This window comes from Heterodontus francisci, chromosome 10 (assembly GCF_036365525.1).
Source record: "Heterodontus francisci isolate sHetFra1 chromosome 10, sHetFra1.hap1, whole genome shotgun sequence".
Lineage (NCBI taxonomy): Eukaryota > Metazoa > Chordata > Chondrichthyes > Heterodontiformes > Heterodontidae > Heterodontus > Heterodontus francisci.
In genome coordinates this window covers 66,507,085-66,526,775 of record NC_090380.1, presented here as the reverse complement: position 1 = coordinate 66,526,775, position 19,691 = coordinate 66,507,085, and the positions used below count along the sequence as shown (strand labels likewise).

General features: G+C 39.5%; 2 protein-coding genes across 9 annotated transcripts in view; one reads left to right on the top strand and one right to left on the bottom strand.

The window, feature by feature from the left end:
- The window catches only part of gpr34b (G protein-coupled receptor 34b), a 32,437-nt gene extending 15,695 nt beyond the window's left edge, over positions 1-16,742 (bottom strand). For 3 of the 4 annotated variants that reach the window (XR_010975824.1, XR_010975825.1, XR_010975823.1), the window contains exons 1-2: positions 16,561-16,742; positions 1,667-3,785 (exon numbers count right to left, since the gene is read on the bottom strand). Coding sequence is in view for 1 of the 4 variants with exons in the window: in XM_068040661.1 (XP_067896762.1) it covers positions 2,716-3,744 (1,029 nt within the window). In the remaining 3 variants the exon portion in view is untranslated. Of the gene's footprint in view, positions 1-341; positions 3,786-4,847; positions 4,937-16,560 lie in introns of those variants that run through there. The other variant, XM_068040661.1, reaches the window with a different exon arrangement.
- Positions 1-19,691, top strand: part of caska (calcium/calmodulin-dependent serine protein kinase a) — a 615,545-nt gene that overhangs the window by 277,066 nt on the left and 318,788 nt on the right. The gene's annotated exons all lie outside the window — the stretch shown is intronic.

Below are 19,691 nucleotides of genomic sequence, written 5' to 3'. Positions count from 1 at the left end.
CATGGGATCTTTAACATCTGAACTGCAGACAGTACTATGGTTTAACATCTCGTCCAAAAGATGGTACTGCAACATTCCCTCAGTACTGCCCTGTCAACAAAGATTGTACTCTCAAGACTTGTAGTTGACCTTAAACCCACAATCTTCTGACTCAAGTTTGCATCTATGATTCACTTTTAATATCACCCAGACTTAACATGGTCCCTTTTAAAAGGCACAATGTGTTAACTCACCAATGTGCTATGCACATGGACAGCACAAAAAGAATAACAGTGGTCAGGAAATTTTGCTGATGTGTAAAACTGTACAAAAAACAGAACTGTAACAATAAGTGTAACATCCTTTATTTACATACGCCCGGTATGTTAAATTCTAAACAATTGAAAAACTGTGAATAAACAACAATCTGTAACATTCCGTAAAAATTGATAACACTTCTGTGAAACACCTTATGGTGCTATACAAATGCAAGTTGTATGTATTCATCTTGACAGGCTGGCCCTAACACTTTTCAAATTTAGCATAGAACGATGCTGAAACTGAAATGCAAGTTTTTGTTCCCATGGTGTGAGGAAGAAGCTAGCAGACCAATAAACCTATAAAATATTTTCACAAGTGGAATAATTTCTGTATTTCACAATTTCTTGGCGTGTTTGTGAGAAGAGCAGGGGAGTGGAACTAATGGGAAAAGCTCTTCAAGGAGCATGCACAGACATAATGGACCTCATTCTGTGCTGTGTAAATCTAAGCTTATCTGCCCTCAGTGGAAATTTTGTCTGTTTTCAGCTGAGCAGGAAGAAAAGTGCTCTGTGTATAGATAAGTGTCAGTAAATTGCGCCACACAGGAACACATATTTTAATAGTTGATTGTGATAGATTGTTAGTAAATAGAAAGTTGACCAGCTGAAAGAAGAAGCATGATGGTTAGAAGAGTGGGTGCCAATATAAATTTTAACTTGCTGCCTTGCCTATACTTGTCTTTCCCCATATTATGTTGCTTGTTTTATTTTAAATTCTGCTATCGCTCTCATTTTAATCAAAACTTGTGTACGTTCGCCCAGAAATCTGTTTACTTCGGGAGTAAGGGGAAGTCCCTTTTTGTATGTATTCTACGGAACAAACTGGAGATTGATATGCATGAGGATAGTCCAACATTGACTGTTTTATTTTAACAATAAGTATATGGTTTTCACTGTCTTAATAAAAATACTTGTTTATATAAACCTGGTTAAGTTAACTTATTAGAATCAGGTGCCTCTTGTCTGCAGTCTTCTGTGTTTTCACAGACTTTGCCATGGTTTTAAATAGCATGTTATACTTTAATTTTCACAAAACAAGTAACAGATAAAAGTGTATTTGCCTCGTGGGGCAAGAAGGTATGGATTTTTACAAACATTATGTTGTAACAATGTCAATATTAAAATCCTCCCCTGTACTGAGCTATGGCTGGATAAAATTATAAGCTATATCTTTGGTGTAATCATCCAGAATGTAGACAGTTCATACCAGCACTATTTATCAAATGAAACTGTTACTGTTGGAATCATTTCATCATTTCATAATATATACATGATAAGTCTCTGTGCTTGTTAGATTGCATAATTGCATAAGAAAGTGACATTTACGTATAAACTAATAAAATGTTAAAATTGGTCCTACTACTCACTTTGGTTGCTCAGAATCCACATTGAGCCATTTCAGGTCAGGTGTAGTGCAACTAGAGGCAAGGTAAGACGTCTTCCCTTCTCCACAAGTGCCGTAAAAGGGAAATGTATTATGCTTCTTCACATAATTTGAATGTTGCAAATAGATATCTGTACATTTACTAATGTCTGTCACCATTTGTTATCACGCTCCAAAGAATAGATTTGCTTTGTAGAACTTCCATTGGGGTGACATTGTAAACTTATTTTCCAGTAGCAATATGAATGGCAGGAATGGGATATGGGTATATGGATAGAACTCCCCAATAATATCATTAGAACAGAAATATATTGGGTAGAAGCCTGCACAAGTCAGTTCTCTGGATGCCTCTAATATTTAAAACATTCAATGTTAATGCAGTATGGTCATTCATTTGAGTGTAGATATCTCTCTGCATAATATTTATAATTGTGATAATTAAGAAAATGCACATCTCCTTTTGTACAGCTTCAGAAGAATTTTACTGACTGCAACAGTATGATATTTTATTTTTAACACCAGCCATTGTGATCACCTCTCTTGGTACTGCCAGTTATTTAAATTACCCTCTTGACTTGTCAAGCAACGGGATTGAGACTCTCCAAGCTTGTTCACTTAACACTTGTATATTTAGTGGAGGGAAAGCTGGATTTAAAACTGGTCACAGAATTGGAAGAATACTGTTCATAATGCACTTAACCACACAGTTGAACAGCATTTCTAATAAGTAAATTGAGACCTCTGAGTTCCTTTAGCGTCAAAACCAGAGAATAACAAAGTTCTTTAAGTGAACGCACAACACTCTTCCCTTTTGAAGTTTGATTTGCTTGGAAAAAGATCGAACTTTCAGCTCATTTTCGGTTCTTTTGCATATTAAAATTTCAGTATACGTTCATGAATATGGAGACTAGTTCAGGTTGTTCATATGTGGAAACAAATCTGATATTTATTTTTAAGATGGAAAGATGACTATATGCTTCAAATTGTTTGAGACAAATCCGTGAACGTCAAGGGCCAGAGATACTGTAGCTTTTAAGTGCTTTCACTTCTTGTGTCTTTCTGGAATTTTTCACTGACTAAACTCAGTACTGTTCTTCTAACAGTCGTAGAGAGCAGAAAGTACATGATTGGATCCAAGCAACTGTTGAAAGCAGAAAGCAAGAGTGATATCTCATTGGTTTTATTCACCACATTTTTCCAGTAACAGCTTGTTTGTTGGAGCTGAGATGCAATGTAGAAGAACCGGGAGATATGATATGGGACGAAGCATATGGTGAAAATGAAAAGAACAATGAATGTTTTTGTTGCAACCCTGCTGAGAATTTTATTGTTAGAGAAGCCAGGCTTTTCTCTACTGAGCTTAGAAAGTTTTTTAGCAATCTTTCCATATGAATGGATGAGGAAAAAGAATACAATCCAAAAATTTATCACAATGAAAAGATTGATATATGCTTTAAAGTGTTCTCTTTCTCTATATTGGAAGCACTTGAAATTGTCATTTGAATTGTCAGCTGTTTCAGTCTTCAAAAGCATTGGTATGGCAATCAGAATGGAGACAGACCAGATAATACCACAGATCATTGTGCTTTGGGTGGCTTTCCGTAATTTATAGTGCTGCAATGGCCTTGTTATTTTTAAGTACCGGTCCACACTAATTAATCCCAAAAGTGTAATGCTAATATACATAGACATGTAAAATACATTGCCTATAATACTGCAGAACAATTTCCCTAACATCCATTGATTATGATTTGCATGATGTGCTATTCTGAAAGGGAGGCAGAAGATTGAGAGGAGGTCTGCAATTGCCATATTGATCAGGTAGACATGGATGGAATTTTTCTTGTTTTGAATGAAGAAAAATATACACAATGCTGAAATGTTGCTTATCAGTCCAGTTAGAAAAATGAAAGAGTATGCTATGGGTAGAAGAACCATTAGAAAGTTTTCATCTATGGTACAGTTTTGGTCAGTTGATGTATTCACCTCCATTCTTGTCTTTAGCAATTTACTTCCATTTACTGATTGCCAGTAGTTCATCGGCATGTTGGTAGTTTCCATATTTTCAGGTAAGAGAATGATTTGATTGTAAGCGTTTATCTCTGTAATAAAATAAAATCTATTATTAAGTTTATTAAGAGAGGGAAAAATTGCTATGGCAAAACATATAAGACATCCATCAGTTAGACCAGTCAGCCTAATGTTGGATGTGGGGAAACTTCTAGAGACCAGAATCAGGAGTCACGAAGAGCATGGTTAAGAAATGACTGCCGATACATTTGTTAAAGGCTAATCATATCTCACATGAGGCACTTTGGTTTTGTGGAGAGGCTAGAGAAGCTGGAATTGATTTCCTTAGAGCAGAGAAGGTTCAAGAGAGATTTTATAGAAATATTCAAATTTTGAGGGATTTTGATGGGGAGAAACCGTTTTCACTGGCAGGAGGATCGATTACCAGAGGGGACAGATTTAAGATAATTGGCAAACGAAGCAAGGGGAGATGAGATTATGTTTTAACCTGCAAGTTGTGATCTGGAATGCACTACCTGAAAGTTGATGGAAGCAGATTCAGTTGTAACTTTCAAAAAAGAATTGGATATACACTTTAATGAAATTGTTTTGCAGGACTGGAGGGAATGAACAGGGAGTGGGATTAATTGAATAGCTCTTTCAAACTGCCAGCACAGGCATGATGGGCTGAACAGCCTACTTCTGTGCTGTATGAGTCTATATTCAAGCTTTAAGTTTCAACTATTCAGTGTTCATTAATGTAAAATGCTAATGTTAAACAACAGATCACTGATCCCTGGATGCAACAAGTGAGGGAAGAAACTACTGCAGAGAAATACCTTGCATGTTCATAGTGGCACGGTACATATTGTATTCTGATGTAACTTCAACTCATGTTGGAAAGAATTTTAACCCTAATTCTAGAAAAAAAGCATTGTTGACTGTCCCTTTAGTCCAGCTTTTGCCTGCTCATTGCAATTGTACTAGTCAAAGGCACAAGTTACGCTTGTGATAGATGCCATAGTGTATTGTCTCTTTCTGTCCTCCTTGACCTCTTTGCACCATTTGATACAGTTGATCATGTTCTCCTCTTCCATTGCCTTGCCTCTGATGTCCCACTCTTTGCGGCTGTTCTTGTGTGGTTCCACTCTTACCTGTTCAAATGGAACCAGCAGTTCTCTAACAATGTTGTCCCCAAGAATCTGTCCTTGGCTAAATCCTCTTCCTCATCCGCATGCTGCTTCTAAATTCATGATCCACAACACAGAATTAGCTTCCATATGCATGCTTACAATATCCACCATATCTTTCTACCATTTCTCTTGACACCGCAACCATCTGTGTACTGTTAGACTGTCTGTCTGACATCAAGTTGGACGAGCTAAATTTTCATTTCAATTTATATTCAGGAAGACTAAATCCAAGGTTTTCAGCACCCAGCATAAACTTTGTTCCCTTTCTACTGATTCCATTCCTTTCCTGTGCTAATCACTTAAGCAGAAGCAGATCGTACAAAACCCCAAATCCTGTTCAACAAGGCATTAGATGAAGGGAGAAAAGCAGGGCCAGCTAGCATGATGTTGGACTGAATTAGTGTGAATGTGAGGAGTGTTACAAACCAGGTTGATGAACTACAGACACAAGTTGCCACATGGAGTTATGATATAGTAGCTATAATGGGGTCCTGGCTTCAACATGGGAAGAAATGGGAGGTAAACGTTGCTGACTACAATGTATTTGGGAGGGAGTGGGAAGGAAACAAAGGAGGGATAGCAGTTTTGATAAAGGATAATATAGTTGTACAGAGGCTACAAAGACTGAATCTATTTAGCTAGAGTTAAGTAACAGAAAATGATCTGTTACATTGCTGGGTGTTGACTATAGACCCCCAAACAGCATGAAGGAGATAGAGGAGCAAATCTGTAGGAAAATGTCAGAGTAATGTAAAAATAGTAGAGCAGTAATACCCTAATATATACTGGTTAAAAAACAGTGAAGGACAAGGAAGGTGAAGAATTCTAAAATATTTACAGGAAAACTTACTTAATCAGTGTATTTCTAGCCCAATGTCATGGCGCTGGATCTAGTTCTGGGGAATTAAGTAGGGAAAGTGGAGTGTCTTTAAGTGAGAGAACATCTAGGTAATAGTGATCATAATGTAATTAGATCTAAAGAAGTTATGGAACAAGACAGAAAAATCAAAGGTGAAAATACCTAATTAGAAGTAAACCAATTTCATTAATTTGAGAGTGGATATAGCACAGGTGGACTGGAAACCAGGATTGGCCAAAGAAACATTAAATGAACAGTGTTCAAGGCGGCGATACTTGGTACAAACCAAGCATATTCCCATAAAGAGGAAAATGGGACATCCAAAGCTGAAACTCTCTGGATAACAAAGGAAATAGAGGCTAAAATAAAACAGAAAACAGATGTTAAATATAAATATTATATACAAAATACAGTAGAAAACCAGACAGAATACAGAGCCTTCGGGGGAAATTGAAAAAAATATATATAAAAAGGGCAAAGGGAGCATACACAAAAGATTAGTGGGTAACATATAAAGAAGACCAAAATTTTCTCTAAACGTATATAAATACCCTCTCCAAGCCTGGATATCCTTGCTAAAGTGTGGTGCCCAGAATTGTGTACACTACTCCAGTTGAGACCTAGCCAGGGATTTGTAAAGGCTTTGCATGACTTCCTTGTTTTTGTATTCAATACCCCAGTTTTCAAAGTCAAGAATTCCATATGCTTTCCTAACTGCCTTATCAACTTGCCCTGCCACTTTTAAAGATTTGTGAATGTGCAACCCCTAGGCCCCTCTGCTCTGGCACTCCACTGCATCCACTGTGGGATAGGCATCAGATGCATAAGGTGACGTTGTTAAGACAGTACTACCAAGGAGCACAGAATACTGGGAGAGATAGCTAGCACTAGGGTAGGGTATAGTAAATTATTAGGTGGGGGCAGAGTAGGGGAGGAAGTAATAAAGTCTAAATCGGGGTTAATGTGCATGTTTGTGATTGCACGAATGTAGTTAATAAGATGGGTGAGTTACAGGTGCTGATTGGCATGTGGGAATATGATGTTGTGGCTATAACAGAGACCTGGCTCAAAGAAGGACAGGACTGGGTGTTAAATATTCCTAGATAGAAGGTGTTCAGGCAAGATAGGAAAGGAAGAAAAGGGGAGAAGTGGCAGTTTTGATTAAGGACAGCATTACAGTACTTGAGAGAAAGGATATCCCAGAGGGTTCAAGGACAGAATCTATTTGACTGGAGCTAAGGAATCTAAAATGGTGCAATCACATTGCTCAGTGTAGTCTATAGGTCACCAACTAGTGGAAAGGATGTGGAGGAACAAATTTGCAAGGAAATTGCAGACAGGTGCACAAACTATAGAGTAGTTATAATGTGGGACTTTAATTATCCGAATATAGACTGGGATAGTAGTAATGTAAAGGATAGAGAGAAGCAAGAGTTCCTAGAGTGTGTTCAGGAAAGTTTTTTACAGCAGTATGTTTCCAGTCGAACGATAAAGTAGGCACTGCTGGACTTGGTTGTTGGGAATGAGGTGGGCCAAGTGGATCAAGTGTCAGTAGGAGAACATTTAGGGGACAGTGGTCATTGTATCATAAGGTTTAGGTTGGCTATGGGAAAGGACAAAGAACAATCCGGAGAAAGAATAATGAACTGGGGGAAAGCCAACTTCAATGGGGTAAGAATGGATCTAGGCCGAATAAATTGGAATCAAAGGTTGGCAGGAAAAGTAGTAGCTGAACAATGGGCTACCTTCAAAGAAGAGATAGTTCAGGCACAGTCAAGGTATATTCCCACGAAGGGAAAGGTAGTGCAAATAAATCCAGACCTCCCTGGATGACAAAAGAGATAGAGATTAAGATAAAGAAGAAAAAATGTGCTTATGACAGATGTCAGGTAGATAATACAATGGCGAACCAGGCTGCATATAGCAGGTTCAGAGGGGAAGTGAAAAGCAAATAAGCAAAGCAGAGTATGAAAAGAGACTGGCAGCTAACATAAAGGGAATCCCAAACTCTTTTACAGGCATGTAAATAGTAAAAAGGGTGGTAAAAGGTGGAGTAGGGCCGATTAGGGACTAAAAGGGGGAATAGCTGAGGTATTAAATGAATACATTGCATCTGTCTTTACCAAGGAAGATGGTGCTACCTAGCCCACAGTGACAGAGGAGGTAATTAATACACTAGAAGGATTTAAAATTGGTAAGGAGGAGTATTCGATAGTCTGTCCATATTTAAAGTTGATAAAGCGCCAGGACTGGGTGAGATGCATCCAAGGATACTGAGGGAAGTGAGTCTGGAAATTGCGGAGGCACTGGCCATAATTTTCAAGTCTTCCTTAGACTCGGGTGGTGCCAGAGGACTGGAGAATTGCAAATGTTGCACCCTTGTTCAAAAAAGGGTGTAAAGATAAGTCCAGCAACTACAGGCCAGTCGATTTAACTTTAGTGATGGAAAAACTTCTGGAAACAATAATTCCAGTCAAAATTAATAGCCACATGGACAAATGCAGGTTAATTAAGGAAAGTCAGCATGGATTTGTTAAAGGGAAATAATGTTTAACTAACTTTCTGGAGTTTCTTTGAAGGGGTAACTGAGAGGGTTGATGAGGGCAATGCTGTTGATGTGGTGTACATGGACTTCCAAAAGGTATTTGATACAGTGCCACACAACAGACTTGTGAGCAAAGTTATAGCTCATGGAATAAAAGGGACAGTAGCAACACTGATACGGAACTGGTTGAGTGACAGGAAACAGAGAGTAGTGGTTAATGGATGTTTTTCGGACTGGAGCAAGGTTTGTAGTGGAGTTCCCCGGGGTCAGTTTTGGGTCCCTTGTTGTTCCTGATATATATTAATGACTTGGTCCTTGGTGTATAGGGCACAATTTCAAAATTTGCAGATGATACGAAACTTGGAAGCATTGTGTACTGTGAGGAGGATAGTATAGAACTTCAAAAGGACATAGACAAGCTTTTGGAATGGGTGGACAAGTGGCAGATGAATTTTAATGTCGAGAAGTGATTCATTTTGGGAGGAAGAACATCGCGAGACAATACAAAATAAAAGGTACAACTCTAAAGGGGGTGCATGAACAGAGGGACCTGGGTGTATATTTGCATAAGTCACTGAAAGTGGCAGGACAGGTTGAGAGAGCAGTCAGTAACGCATACAGTATCCTAGGCTTTATTAATAGGGGCATTGAGTACAAGAGCAAGGAAGTTATGTTGAACTTGTATAAGATGCTAGTTCAGCCTCAGCTGGAGTATTGCGTTCAGTTCTGGGCACCGCATTTAAGGAAAGATGTGAAGGCATTGGAGAGTGCAGAAAAGATTGACAAGAATGGTTCCAGGGATTAGGAACTTCATTTACAAAGATTGATTGGAGAAGTTGGAACTGTTTTCCTTGGAGAAAAGTAGACTGAGAGGAGATTTAATAGAGGTATTCAAAATCATGAGGGGGTCTGGACAGAGTAGATAGAGCGAAACTGTTCCCACTCATGAAGGGATCAAGAAAAGAGGGCACGAGTGCTATGCCTTAACTATTAACTGCCTGAAGAGGTGATAGAGGCAGGAACCCTCACAACATTTAAGAAGTATTTAGATGAGCACTTGAAACGCCATAGCATACAAGGCTACGGGCCAAGTGCTGGAAAATGAGATTAGGATAGTTAGGTGCTTGATGGCCGGCATGGACACGATGGGCCAAAGGGCCTGTTTCTGTGCTGTATAACTCTATGACTGTAATCTATGGCCAGAATTTTTCCACCCAATTAGGCTCAGACAGGGAGGCAGGAGGGCTGGCAATATGGTGGGAGAAGGCATCAGGAGGGATGCTCAATGTCTTTTTGCTGCCATGACATATTTCCAGCGTTGGGCACCTCGGTGGCATGGCCACCTGCTGGGTGGCCAATTGGGCATCCAAAGCAGCCAATTAAAGGCCAGTTTCTGTCCCCTGGGCATTTTGTCCATATTGGGAGGGCCTGCCACGTTGTGGGGAGACCGGCAGGTAAACCCTGGTGGCCACCCAGAGGGATCTGGGGTGGGGTGCTGTGGGCTTGTGGCCTCCGTGATGGGCACTCCATGGCCCACGGAGGGGCATCCCCACTCCCACGGTGACAGTAGCCACCTTTGTAGCAATAGCGCCACTGGAGCACCACGACAGCACCTCAGTTGGATGGCAGCAGCAATATCCCACCGCCAGGGCCGGTGTGGGGTCAGCTCCTGCTTTCAGACCCAGCAGCGGGATTTGACCATTAGTGAGAAAACTGAGCCCTATGATTCTATAAGTCAGACTTTGGTAAGTTAAACTATGTCCTCAACTGTGATTTTAAAAACACTTTAGCAAGTGAATGTCACACTACAGAATATATCTCAAAATTTGCCAGCGAGTGAAACCGGGACAAGCTTGTTTAGGAACTTGTTTAGGAAGTGCAAGTTTGCACTGACTATTCTGTAACTCTATTTGAAATGGGATTATATTATGGAACAGGGTTTATCAAACTCCATTATAATTTCTTAAATTTAGCAAACTCCACAACAGTGACCATGAAACAACCAGATTGTCATGAAAAACCCATCTGGTTCACTATGTCCTTTGCGGGATGAAATCTGCCGTCCTTACCTGGTCTGGCCTATATGTGACACCAAACCCACAGCAATGTGGTTGACTCTTGGCTGCCCTTGGAAATGACCTAGCAAGCCGCTCAGTTGTATCAAACCACTACTCAAAGCCATAATAATAAAACCAGATTGACTACCAGCAATGACTTAGGCACTGGAAATGAGAGAGTCGCATTCAACCCAGTAAACTCTGCAAAACCCTCCTTACTAACATCTGGGAACTTGTGCCAAATTTGGGAGAGCTGTCCCACAGACTAATCAAGTCTGACATAGTCATACTCACAGACTCATACCTTTCAGCCAATGTCTCAAATTCCTCCATTACCAACCCTGGTATGTTCTGTCCCACCAGTAGAAAAGACCCACCAGAAGTGGTGTCATAGTGGTATACAGTTGCGAGAGTGTTGCCCTGGAAGCCATCAACATTGACTCCAGACCCCATGAGGTCTCGTGGCATCAGGTCAAACACGGGCAAGGAAATCCTGTTGTTTACCACTTACCACCCTCCCTCAGCTGATTAATCTGTACTCCTCCATGTTGAGTGCCACCTGGAAGAAGCACTGAGGGTAGCAAGGGCACAGAATGTAGTCTGGTTGGGGGATTTCAGTGTCGATCACTAAGAGTGGCTTAGTAACACAATACCAACTGAGCTGTTTGAGTCCTTCATATGTGATATTATCCCAGCCAGTGGAGAATCTTCCATTTGAACACCATTGTGCTTAGTCCTTTTTAAAGCTCTTTGAAGGTTATCCTGTTTATTTCAGGATAGCTACTTTCATCTCTCCTTCAGCATTCAGGTGGTTCCTTATATTTAATGGATGGCTTTATATGTCCTAGTAAGGAAACATTCTTTCCAAATCTATTTTAATTTCAGTGGCTGTTTCTCCTAATAAGAACGGAAGATGGAATATGATGGGCAATATCTAAACAGATTATGGCAAAACAAATGCAGTTTCCCCTCTTTTTAACTGTATTGTAACTAGTCTTCCATCTGGATGTTGTGTCGGAAATGTTACTGAATATGAAGCAATTAAAGATGATGTTGAATCAGTGTGGAAAATATCTGTGTATTTTTGTGTTACTGGTCTAAAACCTTGGGCTTTTTTTTTAAATGTACACAAAAAACTAAAGGATAAATCCTTTGAACTGATCTTGCTTACTAGCTGGAGGCTGAAACTGACTGTGATGTTTCAAATTCTGCAAGTGTACATCCTGGGAATCAAAAATGTTAACAGTGAATATTGTTAATCTAGCACAGGCCGTATTTGTGTAAACATCTTCTATTATGATTGTATTCTCATGTTGTATCTCATGTTATATCTCATGATATTTAAGAGTGGTATTTGCTATTTTATACAAATGTCTATTTTTAATTCTGGGTTATGATGCTGTTATAAACAATATATTCGACTGATAGTATTTAAGAAACAGATTCTCTTTTAAATGAAAAGTCTACTGCATATTAGATCATTTCTGTGTTTTAAACTTTCTGTGATTCTATGATTGTCGATTATTGGCACGGAAACGCATGTTCTTGGAGAACCAACAGAAAAATTTCAAAAGTAAGTGCTTGTGTCAGTTCAGCTGGGCCCGATCCTCCTTGTTCCTGCATATTAATTCGGAGCTTCCAGCCATGAAAATACTCAAATTGGTTGAGTAGACTAGATTTAGAATGTAGTGTTGGACCTTTTTTAACTATCTATTTCCTCTCTGTATCTGTCTGATGTAATTTGTGCATTTACATTAATAAATGTTCAGTAAGAATTCTGCCACTGATGATTTTATCTTCTGCGGTAAATTGAGTATAAATGGTCACAAGAGCACCACTGCATACTAATGGAGAGTGTGCAATTTAAGTATCTAGCAAACTGAGTTTCTGTTTGTAATTATGTTACTGAGTAGAAAACAGGTGCTTCTCCATAAGAAAGATGAAAATCAAAGAAAGGCATTACCATGGAAACATTGGAATATAGCAATGTTAAAAACAAAACACTACATGAAATTGAATAAACTATCTAGTTTTATATATATATATATATATTAGTGGCTCTCGAACCAACAATCAATTGAAAAAGGTATTCAGGCAAAGGTACTGATGAATATTCGAAATACATTCTGTATAACTGTCTACATCCTTTGCTTGTTCACTTCGACTTTGTTCTCTGCAGCTGAAATAGTATGCATTTCTCATGCCCATTAAACCATGTTTTCTAAAGAAGAAACTCAAGTTGTGAAAATAATGTCTGATGCATAAGCTTTTATTCATAAAAGCAAGTCAAAGTTGAAACCTAATTTGAAACCAGTATATTATTTATATTCTGATCATCTTGGCATGAAATTGAGTATTTGTTTAGATTTTTTTCAGCTCCCCTGGTTACTTGGGGATAAAGGCCAGTTTTCCTGAGTATTCTTAGCTGCTCGGCCTAGAGATATTTGTTTTTAAGTAGCAATTTTCTCATGCACAATAAAGGAATAAATTGCATTGCTGGAAGCTGTAGTTATCAACTGTGCGAAATTCCTAAACATTATCTTCTCTTCAATCTGTTTGTGTATTTTGAAACATTTTTCTCCATTCCATTTTTGCAGTCTTTTTGGATTACACAAACACTAGTTTATACTATATTGAACCAGCTGTGAAGTGCAAGATTGTTGTAGTAGAGCAGCACAATTGAGATTAGGAGCTCGGCAGTAAGAGAGGATTGCAGACATGACCCATATCCCACCACTCCATGTTGCTGCAAAATGTTCCACCGTTTGATATTCGGAATCCACTAGAGAAAGTCTGAGAAATTGAGTTACACTAAACCTCTTGGATCTAAACCACGTGGTTTGGTCTCAAAAACAGCTAGGTGGTGCAAGCTGCATGCTTTCGCTAAGCGTTATTTGTCTCAGTCTGAGGGCTCAGGTTGATAAGTATTCACTACTGTGCACCAAGCCTGCATAAAGAATTCATGTTTTTCTGACCCATATGAACATATTTATATTTGATAATTTAGTTTGGCAGTAGTACTTCAGTTCAACTTATGGATTCAAGTTGCAGTCCAAAATTTGAGCAAATAATCCAGGCCGACATTTCAGTGCAGTACTGAGGAGTGCTGCATTGTTGAAAATGCCATCTTTTGGATGCGATGTTACACTGAAGACCAGTTTCTTCTGATGGGCATACACTACCAAAAAGTGCAGCAGGCTCTCCGGGTGTCCTCATCAACAATGATATCCAAACCAACACCATTAAAACAAATTAATTGGGCATTTATCTGAGTTTTTTTCCAGACCTTTATCTACAAATTGGCTGCTGCATTTGCCTTCTCAAACAACTATACCAAAATTCGGCAGGAGCTGGGGAATGTAGATTGGGAGCAGCTGTTTGAAGATAAATCCACATTTGATATGTGGGAGGCTTTTAAAGAGAGGTTGATTAGCGTGCAGGAGAGACATGTTCCTGTGAAAATGAGGGATAGAAATGGCAAGATTAGGGAACCATGGGTGACAGGTGGAATTGTGAAACTAGCTAAGAGGAAAAAGGAAGCATACATAAGGTCTAGGCGGCTGAAGAAAGACGAAGCTTTGGAAGAATATCGGGAATGTAGGACCAATCTGAAACGAGGAATTAAGAGGGCTAAAAGGGGTCATGAAATATCTTTAGCAAACAGGGTTAAGGAAAATCCCAAAGCCTTTTATTCATATATAAGGAGCAAGAGGGTAACTAGAGAAAGGATTGGCCCACTCAAGGACAAAGGAGGAAAATTATGCTTGGAGTCAGAGAAAATGGGTGAGATTCTAAACGAGTACTTTGCATCGGTATTCACCGAGGAGAGGGACATGACGGATGTTGAGGTTAGGGATAGGTGTTTGATTACTCCAGGTCAAGTCGGCATAAGGAGGGAGGAAGTGTTGGGTATTCTAAAAGGCATTAAGGTGGACAAGTCCCCAGGTCCGGATGGGATCTATCCCAGGTTACTGTGGGAAGCGAGAGAGGAAATAGCTGGGGCCTTAACAGATATCTTTGCAGCATCCTTAAACATGGGTGAAGTCCCGGAGGACTGGAGAATTGCTAATGTTGTCCCCTTGTTTAAGAAGGGTAGCAGGGATAATCCAGGTAATTATAGACCGGTGAGCCTAACGTCAGTGGTAGGGAAGCTGCTGGAGAAGATATTGAGGGATAAGATCTATTCCCATTTGGAAGAAAATGGGCTTATCAGTGATAGGCAACATGGTTTTGTGCGGGGAAGGTCATGTCTTACCAACTTAATAGAATTCTTTGAGGAAGTGACAAAGTTGATTGATGAGGGAAGGGCTGTAGTTGTCATATACATGGACTTCAGTAAGGCGTTTGATAAGGTTCCCCATGGTAGGTTGATGGAGAAAGTGAAGTCGCATGGGATCCAGGGTGTACTAGCTAGATGGATAAAGAACTGGCTGGGCAACAGGAGACAGAGAGTAGCAGTGGAAAGGAGTTTCTCAAAATGGAGACGTGTGACCAGTGGTGTTCCACAGGGATCCGTGCTGGGACCACTGTTGTTTGTGATATACATAAATGATTTGGAGGAAAGTATAGATGGTCTGATTAGCAAGTTTGCAGACGACACTAAGATTGGTGGAGTAGCAGATAGTGAAGGGGACTGTCAGAGAATACAGCAGAATATAGATAGATTGGAAAGTTGGGCAGAGAAATGGCAGATGGAGTTCAATCCGGGCAAATGCGAGGTGATGCATTTTGGAAGATCCAATTCAAGAGTGAAGTATACAGTAAATGGAAAAGTCCTGGGGAAAATTGATGTACAGAGAGATTTGGGTGTTCAGGTCCATTGTTCCCTGAAGGTGGCAACGCAGGTCAATAGAGTGGTCAAGAAGGCATACGGCATGCTTTCCTTCATCGGACAGGGTATTGAGTACAAGAGTTGGCAGGTCATGTTAGAGTTGTATAAGACTTTGGTTCGGCCACATTTGGAATACTGCATGCAGTTCTGGTCGCCACATTACCAAAAGGATGTAGATGCTTTGGAGAGGGTGCAGAGGAGGTTCACCAGGATGTTGCCTGGTATGGAGGGCGCTAGCTACGAAGAGAGGTTGAGTAGATTAGGATTATTTTCATTAGAAAGACGGAGGTTGAGGGGGGACCTGATTGAGGTGTACAAAATCATGAGAGGTACAGACAGGGTGGATAGCAAGAAGCTTTTTCCCAGAGTGGGGGATTCAATTACTAGGGGTTACGAGTTCAAAGTGAGAGGGGAAAAGTTTAGGGGGGATATGCGTGGAAAGTTCTTTACGCAGAGGGTGGTGGGTGCCTGGAACGCGTTGCCAGCAGAGGTGGCAGACGCGGGCAGGATAGCATCTTTTAAGATGTATCTAGACAGATACATGAATGGGCAGGAAGCAAAGAGATACAGACCCTTAGAAAATAGGCGTCATGTTTAGATAGAGGATCTGGATCGGCGCAGGCTTGGAGGGCCGAAGGGCCTGTTCCTGTGCTGTAATTTTCTTTATTCTTTGTTCTAATACACCTCAAATGGAAATTAATTAGCTGTGAAGTAATTTGTGATGTCCTGAGAGCTGAAAGCATTATATTAACACATTTTTTTCTTTGTATGTGAAGTTGCAACAAAAGAGGAAGAATCTTAGATCATCTGCTGTAGAAAAGTTTAATATCATATACTAATCTACCAGTGCAGAATTCCTGAAGGGTGGTTCAGGTGCCTGGTGATTTCTTCCTTCCATCCCCACCCCCATCCCACCCTCTCTGTTATGCAATGTTGTAATTTTACTGATACAAATTGTTTGAATGTTTTTTGATTCATTTCAGTATTTTGTACACTTATGTGTGAAATGTTAATTTTGCTAAAATGTGTCAGAATTTCAAACCAAATGCTGCATAGGTTCTGTGTGAGCAATTGGAGAAGGGATTTTCCTTGACAATTATTATTAACTGTGAGTCCTCCTTCCTCATCCGCCCCCCCCTCCCCCCCCCCCCGACATTTCCAAATACCACTAAAAGTTCGATTTCTCGTAAATTCATTCATCTGTAACTATTGCCATTTGATTTGGTATAAGCTGAACTTTTTAAACCCAAGTTGCATTCAAAAATAAGTTTTTAAAAAATGCAATGCATACTTTTGTTTCCGTACAATAAACAGTCAAGAAACATCTAAATTCAAGGAGAATTTTCAAAGTAAGTCTTGAATAAATAAAGTTCATCACATACCTGTGAAGATGCCTGAAACTTCTGCTTAAATGGACACAGTGCTAGTTATCAAATCAATTAAACTTTTTTTCAGTACTCAAGGATCTTGAATTTCGTTTCTCGTAGGGAGATGTTCAGTGCTTAAGGGCTTCTTGATCTAGAGAAACATAACTGAGATCTATTCCTCTTTTACTTCTAGTAGATTTAATGTTTGTGGATTTCCTCTGTACTGTGGTAGTTCTGCTGACGCTATACACTTTCCTGTTTGCATCTGTTTCCTTTCCATCACATGTGTTTATTAAATGGTATTTTAGAGCATAGACAGCATATTAGATCAATGTGTCCGTGGGTATAAGAATTAAATCGGTTTTAATAACCCCAAAAATATAGTATGTATGATTAAGTTTTTTTTTAAAAATGTTTGAGAATCCCTGCATCTCCTCAGTTACCACCATGGAATCTTTAACAAAATTGCTTCATATTTTGTCCAAAATATGATACTTAAGACGTATGGTACTTCCCTCATTGTAATTGCAAAGTGATTCGGGTTTCTACCCCTCCCATGGCATCGATATTGCTTTATCCAAGCAAGCAAAATCTCTTTGACTGTGATCGTGCATTATTACTCATAGTTCTCTGACACATTTGACTACTCCATCTATCGTCAAAGCCTGTCCCCCACTGTGCAGTTCAGTCATGTTGCCCTCACTTGGTTCCACCCTTAACTATCCAGGTGAGGTCAAGAGAATTGATTCCTTCCATCTGGCAGAATGAAAAGTACCCTGTTGTTTTGGTCATGGAGCAAGGCCCAGTCCAATAAGTCAACTGTATTTTGATCTGACTGTCTGTATTCCCAGGTTGTGTAGCAGTTATTAAAATCTCCCAACACAAATGGCAGTGTGTGGGAACTTAGGAAAAATATTTGGCCAGGGTAGCTAGGCATAACCACAGTGACAAAAGGAAAACACCCAAACCAGAATCATCATAGGACTCGTTCTCAGAAGTTGATGACTTAAAGGATGAGAAATTTCATCTGTGCAAAGAACAAGGAAAAGTTTTCACTGAATCTAACCTTGATATTGACCATACCATTGTAAAATTACTTATAATTGAGAATACAATGAGATACAAGAGCATTAAGTTGTATTGACATATTGCTCATTCATTTATCCCCAATGACTCAGTGGGTTTATCTACTAAAAACTGAGCCATGCAGATCAAGAAGCTTCCAGTCTTGGTTCCTGGTTACTGCTAAATTAACTCATTTCAGCCAGAATGGAGACAGAGGCACTCCAGTTGGCCTCATTGCCTCTAGGTTAGGGAGAACACCATCCAAGTTGATCACTGACTAGTAATTCTGTTGTAACTGTACCTGTATTAACATCAGGTGAGGGCAGTATTAAGCTCACTGTCTCGATCCCCAAGATTGAAAAGCTTACTGGAACTCAAAGTTGAGGCTCTACATGTGAGTAATGGTCATTTGGGCAAGGCACCAAAGCACAGCTGGCACCTATAAGGCTATAACACTAAAAGGAGTGAATAACTTCAGGAGAAAGTTGCAGAGGCAAATGAGAAGATTGGGGGTAGTAGTGTCATGGTTGTAACACATTTTGACTGATATGTTTGTAACTAAAAATACTTTGAAAAGACTAACAAACCCATAAAAAGATCAATAAATATGTACTTTGAAATTGGATGGAAGATTCTGTAGTTAAGTATAAATATTTAAAGAAAAACAAGATTTATGGAACATGGAGCCTAATTTATGCTAACTTCACTTGAAATATTGAAGATGGGAATTTTGGCAGCTTGATTGTACCTCATTCGCTAGAACCATGTGACTGTTATTTTTGCAAACTAACTGGACAAAGATGAAGAGAGGTTGTAAGTTTAGTTAGGCATTCTGGAGTTCAGCTCCATTATTTTAGAGGACAGTGAAGACTTTCCAGAACTTTCCCTAAGGAGGTTATTTAAAAAAGCTAACAGTCATTGTTGGACAGATGCATTTGCTTTATGAAAAAGACCAGACTCATGAACTAAATTCATTGACATTGCTATAATTTCACCTTTTTGCATGTTGCTAAAATGTTGAACTTAAAAACGTTATCCTGCACACACACTGGCTGAAATGATTGTAGTGGCTTTACTTGTTTATCAGTTGACTTGGCAATTACTGGCCTGCTAATTCTGGTACCATTTTTTTCATCCCTTGCCCCTCCACTCCTGAAAGCAATGCGATACAGTTCTCCAGAGCTCAACAGTCTTCTGGTGCCCAACTAGCCATGGCATTGGGTTTGCGCAATTCAAATGACCCATATTCTGTAGCAGATGCTTGGCATAGGTCTATCTTTTGTTTTTTTTACACCCACGACACCAACATCTGTACCAAATAATTTAATATACTTCCCATATCTCTACAGACCTCTTACATCAGTAACTGGAAAGCTAATGGACATCTGATTTTTTTTTTAAAGAAAAATATCAAGCACACCTTGGAAGTCCAAACTATCAGATTTTCTTGGTGGTGTTGAGGATGCTTTCACTGTTAGTCAAAAGAGCTATTATTTAGATATTTTTGGTGACCAAGGAAAGAGCATGGTTGCACACAATTTATTATTGTGTTCATTGTTCTGTCATTTACCACCCTCTTTGCTCTAATGCTTTGTCTTTCACCACACCATTAACACACCCTTTGCCTTTGCTCCATGACCTTCTGGTCAGTTATTCTCTGTGACCCTTTGTCCTATCAACACCTTCCCTTTTGTTATCTTTTTCCCACCCCCACTTTATTTGCTTAAAACCTATTACATTTCTAACTTTTGCCAGTTCTGATGAAAGGTCACTGATCTGTAACGTTAGCTCTGCTTCTCTCTCCACAGATGCTGCCAGACCTACTGAGTATTTCCAACATTTTTTGCTTTTATTTCAGATTTCCAGCATCTGCAGTATTTTGCTTTTAATTTATTATATTATTAAGCACACTATTTATGTTGGGTTACATGTCCATGTTTCCCATGGACTTTAGCAGACTAGTAGTAATAGTGATAGTCACTTACAGTGCATCTGAAGTGCACGTGTCTTGGAGATGGGAACAAAGCCAAGTGTGAATGATTAACTTCCCATTGTGGTCAAAAAGTCAGAAGAATGCACAT